At 37.8% G+C, this 11,606-nt stretch overlaps 1 protein-coding gene across 1 annotated transcript in view; it reads left to right on the plus strand.

The window, feature by feature from the left end:
- The window catches only part of LOC306770763 (NACHT, LRR and PYD domains-containing protein 12-like), a 39,275-nt gene extending 27,847 nt beyond the window's left edge, over positions 1-11,428 (plus strand). The window contains exons 14-21 of the mRNA XM_079259691.1: positions 1,733-1,773; positions 3,788-3,858; positions 5,022-5,083; positions 5,420-5,634; positions 7,461-7,711; positions 8,092-8,208; positions 8,281-8,422; positions 8,942-11,428. Coding sequence (XP_079115817.1) covers positions 1,733-1,773; positions 3,788-3,858; positions 5,022-5,083; positions 5,420-5,634; positions 7,461-7,711; positions 8,092-8,208; positions 8,281-8,422; positions 8,942-9,282 — 1,240 coding nt within the window. The 3' untranslated portion in view covers positions 9,283-11,428. The remainder of the gene's footprint in view (positions 1-1,732; positions 1,774-3,787; positions 3,859-5,021; positions 5,084-5,419; positions 5,635-7,460; positions 7,712-8,091; positions 8,209-8,280; positions 8,423-8,941) is intronic.
- Positions 11,429-11,606: the final 178 nt, after the last annotated feature.

Here is an 11,606-nt window from a genome sequence, read left to right on the forward strand (position 1 = left end):
ATTCTTGTTGTGTCCTTAGAAACACTCCAAATTCTCAAATTTCAATTACTCGCAATGTCAAACTCCCTGTGATGATTGAAAAAAATGTTTTTCCTCCAGCTACCTCTTCTTTCCTTGTGCTACTCTCGACATCCACAGTGGTTCATCTCCAGGTATTCTGGGATCTGGGGTCATTCCAGGCATTAGTTGAACTTTGAGACCTCAGTCAGCTACTTCCATGTCTAAATCCTCAGTTGGCATGGAAACACATTTTATTAGTCATTAAAAAGCTACTTATTAGTTGACTGAGAGTTGATTGATTGTAGGATGTACATGACTCTACAAGCTGGATAATGGCACCTTCATTTTAATTCAAGTTTATTTATATAGCACATTTAGAAACAGCCCCAGCTGATCAAAGTGCTTCACAGAACAATAAATAAAAAAAAATAAAGATAAAATTGCCACTAATAAGACAAAAGCAGCAGAACAATAAAACATAGGATTGGACTGCTGCAAGACATTTGTATGAACTCCTTGGATCTATTACCAGACCGTATCCAGGCACAGTGTGTCCAGGAATCCTACTGGTACGCAATAATGCCACAACAAAGAACACAAACGGAAAGCTTGTTTTTCATTCATACTCTGACTATTTTATCCAGATTCATTGTGCACTATACAGTATCTCTGGTGTGATTGCCCCATCAAGTACAACACTCTGCTTTTCTACTCGATATTCCACTACCCATCCGATTTCATCTATTTATTTTAATGTGTCTTCATCTAATTTTTTTTATTTTATTGATAATAGTTTTGTGCTTGTTTTTAAAATAACAAAAGAACATGCAGTCTCATCATTTACCATATACAACAAAACTTTGACTAAATTATCATTTTGCTGCAAATTATGTTAAAATAAAAATATAATTTTTAAGAACAGGATATCAACAGGATATGATGTATACCTGAACATAGTATAAAAACTGTGTTTGAATTACAAGTAGGTATGATATATAAACATGGAAATCAATAACAGCAGGGCTACAATAGTGTAATAGAACATCAGTACTAGTATGGTGTGAAAATTCAATCATCAAAACTGGATACAGTTCCAATGAAGACAGTGACACAACTCCAGGCAGACTTCCAGAGCCATACTGGTGATGACAAATCATCTACACATTATGCTGCTGACAAACTGCAGAAGAAGGAAACGTGGTAGACTGAACGAATCCCAAGCACCAGGACAATAAAAAGAAGACAACATGAAAAAATACTAGGAGCTGAAAGATGTTGCTGAAAATTACCTGTGAGGTGAAGACAACAGTGATGTAGCATTAGTCAGAAGATTCAGGGATGTAACCTCAAATCTGAGAGAGACTCCAGTAGATGGAACAACTTTTTCCTCTGGAGCAAGTTCAAGAGTCAGCTAAGACCGAGCGGAGACCCTCAGGCCTCTGCTACAGAATCCAAGGCTGAAAAGTTGATCATCCATAAAAAAACAGACAAGTTGCTGTTTTAATCTAATAGCTGATGGTAAAATATTTGAAGTCCTGCATGTAAAACAGGATGCTGCATTAACAGTTTTAAGTAGGTTGTTGGAATTGGTCACTAAAGAGAAAAAGCATTTAGGTTAGTCTACTATCAAAGCCAGCATTTACGATGGAATATTCCCAGTTAACATGAGCTCAGCCAAAATTACACTGTTTTCATTCTCACTTTGTAATTTTTACTGTGCTTGTCCCCACAGGTTTCCACACGATATAATAAAAGCTTTCACAAATAAAGCCGGTAAGAACTGAAACCATTGCTTCATTAATTGTCCATAAACATGTATCTAAATTACATTTGTATGACATTGTAATGTTCATTGGTGGGTGAATGTGAGGCCATCTGGTGGTAAACAATTGTAGAAATGCTGGTTTGTCAAGTATATTAGAGGTACACTGAAAACACCTCCAGTAACACAGTATGATGCCTGAGGTCTTTTAAATTCCTTAAAAATATGGTTGACATGCATATTTCTTTTTGTATGATCAACTTCAATGTTTGATAAAGCATACTCACTAACAGATTATTAGAAAGTTGTTTGGACAAAATTAAATGAATGTTTTAAAAGATAAACATTTTTAGCTAAATGTTGCTTTTATGTGATGGACTAGTGACTTGCTTCTCACCCAATGGTTGCTGGGATAGACTCCAGCTTCCGGCCATGTTGGATTTAGCATAAGATATTAGGACATTGGTGTTCAGATGATTATTTCTTTGTTGTAACAATGCTTCTTAGGTATTAATCTTAGACAGCTGGAAAGGCTTTTTATTTCCTCTTTCAACGGTGCCCCATTTGGTACAAAATGCATTTGTAGGATGAGCAGCAGAGTTAAGTGTAGGTTGTACCCATGCAAGATTTGCTAAATCAGTCTTGTAGCAGAAAAAGGTGTTTGGCATTAGCTGGATTAGGAAGCTAGCTGATTTCAACCTACAAACAGCAAATGTATTCAGCTTTGAAACTAGCTGAATAAAGGCAAATGAAAGCAGCTACAGAGGTCACTTAGGAAGGCAAAAGCAATTCGAGGTGATGGTTTAAAGTAGGGCTGGGCGATTAATCGGATTTTAATCTCAATTACGATCTGGGGTTTTAGCGATCATAAAAATAAAAGGGTGTGATTATTTTTCTCTTTGCAGTTTCCTCTCCTGCTGTCTTCAGCTGCTAATCGAGCGTCTCTGGCGTTGCAGCGCTGTGCTGTAAACTCCTCCCACAGCCGCTTTGGTTTCATTCAGACACTGTTGACTACTTGCCGAGTTTCTCACTAAATCTGGTGACTCTTTTGTTAAAAGCGACTAGCGACAAATCTAGTAACTTTTACTGGAGTTATTAGAGACTTTTCGGTGTTTTGGTGACTGACTTGAAGGCACATATTGTTCTGCAGTTACTGTAATGAACGAGCAGTGGGAGTCTCTCCCCGTCCTAAAGCACTCCCAGGCGGCCAGTCTCAGTCGGTTCCTGCTGCAGGTCAATGTTGAATAATTGCAGTAGGTTGTGGAAGTTTACAACAACATAGTTTATGTCATTGTCAGTGAGAACTGGCTGCATTACTTTCGTATACATAGTTCAGCAAGTTAAATAACTGTAATATCCCTCTGTTATGGGGCGTTACTATAGCAACACGTTAATCAGCTGGTTCAAATCAGCTGTCTTTTAATGGGTGAACGAAAAAAAACTGACAGCGGTTGTTTGGGATAAAACATACATCGAGCCCAACATAAAATAGTTCATATATAAGTGGTAAAAGCGAATTAAACAACTCGGAACTGTGTATTAGACGGTTGTAATATGACAGTTGGTTACAATATGACGTTATGACAGCTTCGCTGTTACACGGACCATTACAGGAAATCATTCCTGCCTACCTCAATAAGACTGTTCAATGCTTCTTCCTTGTGTCTTAGATAATATTATGAATGTTACCAATGTTATTTATCTCCTCTCGACAGTCGAGAACACCACGACACGCAGCGTTGTTTAATAATACTGGATGATTGTGTTAAATAATTGAGATCTCAATTTTAGTCAAAATAATTGTGATTAGAATTTTTGTCATAATCAAGCAGCCCTAGTTTAAAGCAACAGATATTTTCCCACATCAGGTCAGATTGATAAACATGCAACAGAAAATCAGGAAGGTCTGTAAGGACGTTGATATCAGGGAGTTGGAGGCGCTACTAGGAGATTTATCATAGACCCAATCTCATGTGAAGTGTCGCAATAAACTCTGAAAAATCTTTCGTTGTTCTTTTCCATGAGACATCTTCAATATTAAGCAGGAGCCAGATGAGGATCCGGATCTGTGTGAGGACAACCCAAAACTAATGAAGGTGAGAGAAAAAAAAGCACAAAGACATGAGATTTAGGTGAAAAGCTCGAGACGCAATTTATTTGTTTCCTTTTTTGTTTGTTTGTTTTTTACTAAACTTGTCCTAGCAGCATATCATACAGAATGATGTTCTCGTTACCATGTTGCGCCAAAGAAAGCTCCAGCTTTTTACCAAGCTGAAATTTTAGGAACATAAATGAAACAAAGCTTTATAGATGTAATACTCCCTTTGATACTTAAATATTTCAGTTTTTATTTATTTATTGCTGGATAACGTACTAATGCAGAATCAATAAAAAGTCAGAAATATTTTGCAGCTGTAAATGTTTACAAATAATTTTCTAATTCTTTATATTTGTTAATCAGGTTTTGTCATGATGAATAAAAAAATCTGCCCAAAAACGTCAATTTTGTAAATGTACTGAAAAAAGGGGTTTGCAAGGGTATAAAAAATAGAAGTTCTTTTGCAATGTAATGAAAGATCAAGTTATTAAACAGATATTTTCCCTGAAGGTTGGACGTACTTCAAGAACAATCCCAGCATAAATTGTGATGAATTATTAAAGCTGGGGTAGGTAATGTTGGGGAGCTAGCAAGATTTGAAAGTAGCACCCTGTCTTGGCTCCTCCCCCTCTGGTTTTGCTCCTTGCGTGATCCAAGGCTTTTTTATTTGCAGCTTTTTCCACCAACAGTTTTCTCTTGTCTGTTTAGCAGAAGGAGGCAAATAAACTGAGTCGGGTCGGGAAATCCTTCCTGCATTTTCTCAGCCATGTTTGCCATCAGAGTTTCTTCACTACTTTGTATTTTCATCCTAACACGCTGTTTATATGCAGACTGTGGCTATCAGATGTTTTCACTCTTGGTAAAAATTAAATGCAACCCTGGATGGAAATAAATGCCAACAGAAAGACTGCAATAAAAAAAAGCTAAAGGAGGTCCAACAAAACAGTTTTTGTGTTTGTTTTGCCAGGTAGTTTATGTGTCCTTGTTTCTTGTCCTAATCTTTGTCCTTTCTGTCGTGCTGCGAATGAAGCTGCTGAGGTGCAAGTATTATTTTGTTTAAGATTTGCAAAGAGTAAAAATAGTGGGTTTTTTTAGATGCACTGAGATGCACTGTATTTCTATGTAAAGTAACTATTAATGATGTTCATTTCTGAATTCCAGCCTCCATCAAGCTTCATTCCTGATGTCCAGATGGAAAAGGCCTCGGCAACAGTCTTGTACAGGTCAACCTTTAAATCCCCACTTTTACCTGTTTTCATTAGTTTTTTTCTGAATGACACATTTCTATCCTCCTACCATTTCCAGTTTATCTCTGACCTTTGTGCTCAGATGTTCACTTCACACTGTGGTCTTGGTGAGATTCTATACCTGGAATCAGATCAAACTGAAAAGTGTGAACACTGGATCAAAGAGATTACTTGAGAGAAAGTATAAGATATTTCTATAGATTTCTGTTGTTTTTCTAGTTTCCCAGTTTGTCACCATTTACTGGAAAATTTTTTACACTGGTAATGGGATGGGACGGGTTTTGCTCTGATTGCTCTTTTTGTGTCCAACAGATTCAAGTGTCCGAGTCCAGGTGTGTTCCAGTGCACACTAACTGGGCTGGTGTTTGTCATGGCACAAGAGGCAGAGCTTATGTACACAACTGTCCAATGGGATGCAGATCACCTTCAACCAGCTAAAAAGACTCCTGCAGGGCCGCTGTTCAGCATCAAGTGTTCAGATGATGCAATCTGTCAGCTGCACCTCCCTCACTGTGAAACAAAAGATGGTGAGCGCAGCTGCTGTGACGTGCTGACCAATGTATAGAAAGAGAGTGAAGGCAGCAGAATGAGAGATGCTCAGTGAATCATTAGAGGTCTTGAAGCAGTCTAACAACATGATTACAGAGAAAGTTGCAATCCTGATTTTAAAGTTAGAGAGGATGTCTAATTCATAGACTGAAGCTGAAAGCTAGTTCCACAGAGACAGGCCTGGTAACTAAAGGTTTTGTCTCCATTTTACTTCTAAATCCTCCAGTAACCACAAGTACACCCACAGTCTGAGATTGAGACGCTCTTTTGGGTAAATACTGAACTCTGACATCCTTAAGCCGTGTTCCAGCGTCTCTATATGGGAGAAGAATTATCAGTTCTATTCTGGATTTACAAGGAGTCAAGATGAGCTATAAATGGAGAAATATGATCACTGCTGCTTACTCTCTTTGGAGCATTTTGGATCAGCTGAAGGCTTTCTGAGAACTGAATTATGATATTAAATATTAATGCCTGTCAAAGATAAGACTTCTTACAGAGTTCACATTTAAAATTAAAGACTTACCTTTTCGGTCCTGCTATTACCTGAACTTTAAAGCTGCAGTGTGTAACAGAAATAAAGTTAAATGACAGTAAATTTAATGTATCAGTAAAACTGTTTCTATTTATCTAATCACTTTATAAAAATAAGTGTTGTGGTTTTATTCTTGAAGAATGTGACATTTATACATGTTTGAAGTGGGTCTTTATGCATGGATGCTACCATATTTCCACCACTATTTCATGACGGTGTCTCTGAATGGAAAAACAAGTAAGACCTCTGAGCTTTAATACTACAGTAGCAGGTTTGTCCGACAGATTCTAGAGCATTGTTTGGGATAAGCAACAGCGTACGGCCATTCCCACTAGAATAGTTCAGGGACCTCAGTTCGATTGGACGAGGAATTCCAAAAGTTTCCACACATTTGTTTGATTTGCTTTCACACAATACTTTACTTACACTGACCAAACGGTCATGCAGCTAAAACCACTGCTCACTATGGGGCGATACTTCCGAAAAACAACTATTTTCAGCTCATTGATTGGCCAAAGCAATTCATCGTAAACAGTGGAGTAAAAATAAATTCATGCAGTCTGGGGGTTTTCTGTTTTTATTTTGGTGTGGAACCTAATGCAGTTTTTACCTGAATCTGTCCAATATGAGCACCAGGAAAGGCAACAAGTTATCCGACATAGTGGGTACGTTGCGTCATACTTCACTTTTTTGTTTTGCTCCACTCACCTCATCTTTACCGCTCGATGTTAGTAATTCTTACACATAGTACATTTAATGTATTTATTGTTATCATCCATCCACCCTTCTTTGTCTGGTGTATCAACTGCCTAACATTCCTCTGGAGCTTCTCCTAGCTGATTTTAGGTAAGAGGCAGACACCCTGCAGAGGTTGCCAGTCCAGGGACTTACAACTACTTGTGGCACTCATAGCTGAAAAGACATGAAGTGTGCACATTCACAATACAGATTGTTCTGTATGAACAGCAGTTTGTGTGGAGGAAATGTGTGTACATTTCGTCTATCTGCCCCCAGTTTATCCTCCAAAAGGTTTCCAGTTCACTGTGTAGTCCACATTGTTGGATGTCACAGAAAGTGGTTAAAGGATGACGTGATTAAACGTGTCATCAGATTAAGCATAGAAAACTAGACAGAAGGATATTAAGAAGAAAAGATGTGATCTTCTAATGTTTTGTATGTTGATGGATGAATCTGATGTTTTTCAGAAGGTGATTTTTGCATGGATTAAACTTTTAGCAGAACAACTTTAACATCTCTGTTCTGTCACAGCTCTGCGTGTTGAAGGCCTGCTGTCTGTTGCTCACATCACCGATGAAGGAATGAACCTCTTGGATCCGTTTGAGATCACTGATACTCATGTGGTGGTGAAAGTCTCCCACCTCTCCGCCTTTGGTCTCCTCTGGGACATTGTGAAAAGGTTCCTGAATATAAACCTGCCTGTAAACGGCCAAGTCCTGCTGTTCCACCGATCTCCAATACTTGATGTGCTTCTCCTGCCAGGAAACATCCCTCTGCCAGAGGTAAAAACCAACAGACGTGCTGCAGCCTGAACTCATATTTTCCATCTGTTTTCACTGGGAAGCTTCAGTTGTTACTGGTTTTACAGACCACTGGGATCAGAGTCAGCTCAACTATAAAGCTTCATGCTAAGATTTCCTCTCTGGTTCTCTACCCACCAGGAGGAATTAACAGATAAACAGTTAATAAAAATGACTAGCTGTCCTGTTGCACTGATTATCTCTTTACTGGTAACCAGTTATACCTGTATCTTTATTTTCAGTGATTCTATAGCTCAGATTTAGCTTAGTGTTCTCTGTGCCATGTTACTTTCTGGTTGTTTTATTTTCTAGTTTAATTTGAATGTAGAGTTGACTGCAGTTAAAACATCCTGTGTCTGAAGGTTGCTGCCCAACAAAAAGGGGCTGAGAACATCAGGACCTCCTCAGAGTGCTCTCTCCATGTGAATCAGAACTACAGTGTCCACTGTGTCCCCGAAGGCCTCACCATACAGCCTGAGGTGAGTCTGCTGTCACATGTCTAAATGATGTCCAGTCAGGTCCAGAACTAACGTACTTCTGCTGGTTTCCAGCACCAGCTATTTCGCTCAACGTTTGGACCAAACTTCCATCCAACATTTGAAATCTTCCTGACTGAAAACCTAAATAAAGTGACCATGATGGTCCAAGACCAGGAGAAGATGGAAGTCTGGAAGCGTGATGTTCATCTGCAAGGTAAGAACTTTACCTTCCTGCAGCGGCATGAATTCCTATGGGAACTCCTCCCATTTCTGTCACTGGAAAATGTCCTACGTAAAAATGCTGTTGTGTTTAATGGGAAAAAGAAAATAATAATTTGAATTTATTCTCATATTGGACAACAGGAGGGATAGGACGAGTGGAATTTTATTAATGAAATGCTTGTTAGGTAATCCATAAAAACCCAGCATTACAGATATATAACACACACTTTGAGACATTTGACATCATTTTATGGTAAAAACTCAAAATCCTGTGAAACAATATTATTTTTGTCTTTTCCTCCTTAATGGACACCAGAAAGCAGAATATTACACTATAAAACAAATTTGACATATAACATGGTAATACTGATAAAGATTCCTAAAAAATGCTGGTACTTTATTTTACATTGTGTTAAAAGGGCAAAAAATATCATATTCAAAGAATTGGACTTATCTGATCAGTTTTTCATGGGTTTGGTCTTGATGTGTTAAGAAGTATTTTCTTCTGCAGCTGCAGGGTCCAGAAGAGACGTTTTACAGAGGAATGTTCCAGCACTAGACAGAATCTCGGATAATGACGGAGTCCAGCCACAGGACAGACTCTTCTCAGTTCGGACGCGGTTTATTGAAAAAGTGTCTGAACCTGTTCTAGACGGGCTGCTGGATAAACTCTACGAGCAAAGCGTTCTAAATATTAATGAGATGGAGACGATCAAAACAAAGATCAGAGCACACAGAGCTCGAGACGTGATCGACATGGTGCGAGGAAAAGGAGCCAAAGCCAGTTCAATTCTGATCGCTGCTCTCTGTGAGGAGGACCCTTACCTTTCCAGAGAGCTGAACTTACAGTGAAGCTGAATCAAGAAGCTGCAGAGCTGCGATGGAGAACCTGTAGGACAGGTGACTGATTTACAGTGTCACATTACTAAGTTGGTCTGATAACAACATAGCAGAATTGGCACCTGATCAGTGAAGTAAATGTAAAGAAAGAATTGATTGACTGAAGTGAAAAAATAATTTCAAGTGTTTAAAAAAAAAAAAAAAAATCATACAACAAAAGTAAAACATCAACAACAGACATATTCAGAAAGGACTGGACAGAAATAAGCAGTGTGTTGACCTGATCGCTTTGCCATCAGTTAATAATATAGTACTAATATGTTTCTTTTGCACAAATAAACAACATTCAGTATTATTATGAATAATATGTATATATGTGTTGTATATTTATTCCAAATGTACAAATATTACAGTAAAACATCAACACAAAAAAGTGCACTTAGTAACCCTTAACTAACAGCACTGTCCCTGTTGAATGTCATGTTTTTATACAGCTTTTAAAGTATTATATCTGGACCTCATCTCAGCAGCTGTACGAGCCCATCCCATTATTTTACCCCTCAAACACAAAACCCCCTCAGTGTTGTTGACACCCACAGTTTGTAAGTTAGACTTTTCTTCATATAATGTGTGTGCTGTTTGAATTTTGACAATATTCGTGGTGTTTAATCATTTTCACTTAATGCAAAATAATTCGATGGTGTTTTCCAGATATTTAACGTTATGAATTACTCGTATCGCTCTATTTTTTGTAAAATTACCAGAGTTAAGTGAAGTTATGCATATCAGAATAAGTGAAGAGTGAAGAATGTGGAGTGATTTATGATCCAGAAAACTCTGCTCCGTGTGTAATTCTGAAATGCATCTTAAAAGTTTATTTTGTAGATATTTAATGTGAGATTTCCACAAAAGAAAGACTTCAGTGCATTTTTTAGAAGCACTTTTTATGTAATGATATACTGATTTTTGTTTTGCTGTTTATTTTCATGTTTACCAACCATCAACTTTTTTTCCTCACAAGCTTAAGTAAATGGCAGTGAAATCACCAGGAAATGAGCGACTGCGCTGAAAAGCTGTGTTCTCACACCACAAATTTGGTCTGTTTTATCCCTCTTTTGCTGTTTACACAAACCCACTGTGGCAGGAAGCATCGTGTTAGAGATGTAGCTTTCTGAAGAGGGAGCTGCATAATGAACAGGTGATGCAGGAACCATGTCTAGAAATCTGGGGCCAAAAGAATACCTCTCATCTCACCACAAGTAGAACTCTAAAATAGCACTAAAGGTTTTTAGTTAATAGCTTCAGGAGCTTAAAGAACTCTTAAAGCAAGAGAAGGGGCACGGTTGCCCCGTTACAATGGGTGATGTCATGTTTCCTGATATTGTGATTGGCTGTGTTGGGTATTTGGTTGTTTTTGGTCTCTATCAGTAAATTCACAACAGAGATACTGCAGGGTAGGGATGCTCAATAAATTTGACTTTAATTGTGGTGCAAGTAGTGCAAGATGTTGACATTAGATTGTCATCTTGTTTGACTGGACACGTTTTCTATGTAAATCCTGTCATAAATGTAATGAGTAACAGGACAAAACATTGAACTATATCTTTGTTGTGTTGAATTTATTTCAAATATGTAAAAGGCACAAAATAGTCACACAGTATTAAACAGACAAAAATGTGATGCATGGACAAAGCAAACATAACGGACATAAAGTTCTACACATTCTCTTCACATATCCGAAAAGGAGTGGGAGGAAGTAAAGACTTATAATGCACTTAGATTTCAGAATGTTTAAACATTTTCATATATAGATGCTGACCCCTCAGGATAAAGACAGCTGCAAGACTGACTGAAGTTTCATTTGAAAAGCTGTGCCTGTAATAACCATATCTTGACCACTAGATGTCACTGGTCATCTATGGTCTATTTTTATGACGCTTTGATGCTTTTTTATTATTATTTTTGGTTTGTTTTAGTACAATCAAAAGCTTTTCGAGACTTTATCAACCCATCTCTAATATTTAGGGTTTTCAGTGTGTCCACCTTGTCCATATGATGTTCTTGAGATCAACCGCTGGTTGTCTTCACATTGCCCCGTTTGATTGCCTGAATAATGTCACGTGATTTTTAGCTTTTGGAGGAATTGGTTCAATAGAAGTAAACAGCGGTATGGGCCAACAATTTTAACTGTTTTCAAACTAGGATCATGTAAAAATATGCTAAAATGTGTCGACAAACAAGCATTAATTAGGAAAAAACATCTTTAACATGTAAAAGATTCAGGTTCTCCCTCACTGGAATGATTATTTTGCACATAATAAATTTATTCCATGGTG

Source organism: Telmatherina bonti, assembly GCF_933228915.1.
Source record: "Telmatherina bonti genome assembly, chromosome: 20".
Classification (NCBI taxonomy): Eukaryota; Metazoa; Chordata; class Actinopteri; order Atheriniformes; family Telmatherinidae; genus Telmatherina; species Telmatherina bonti.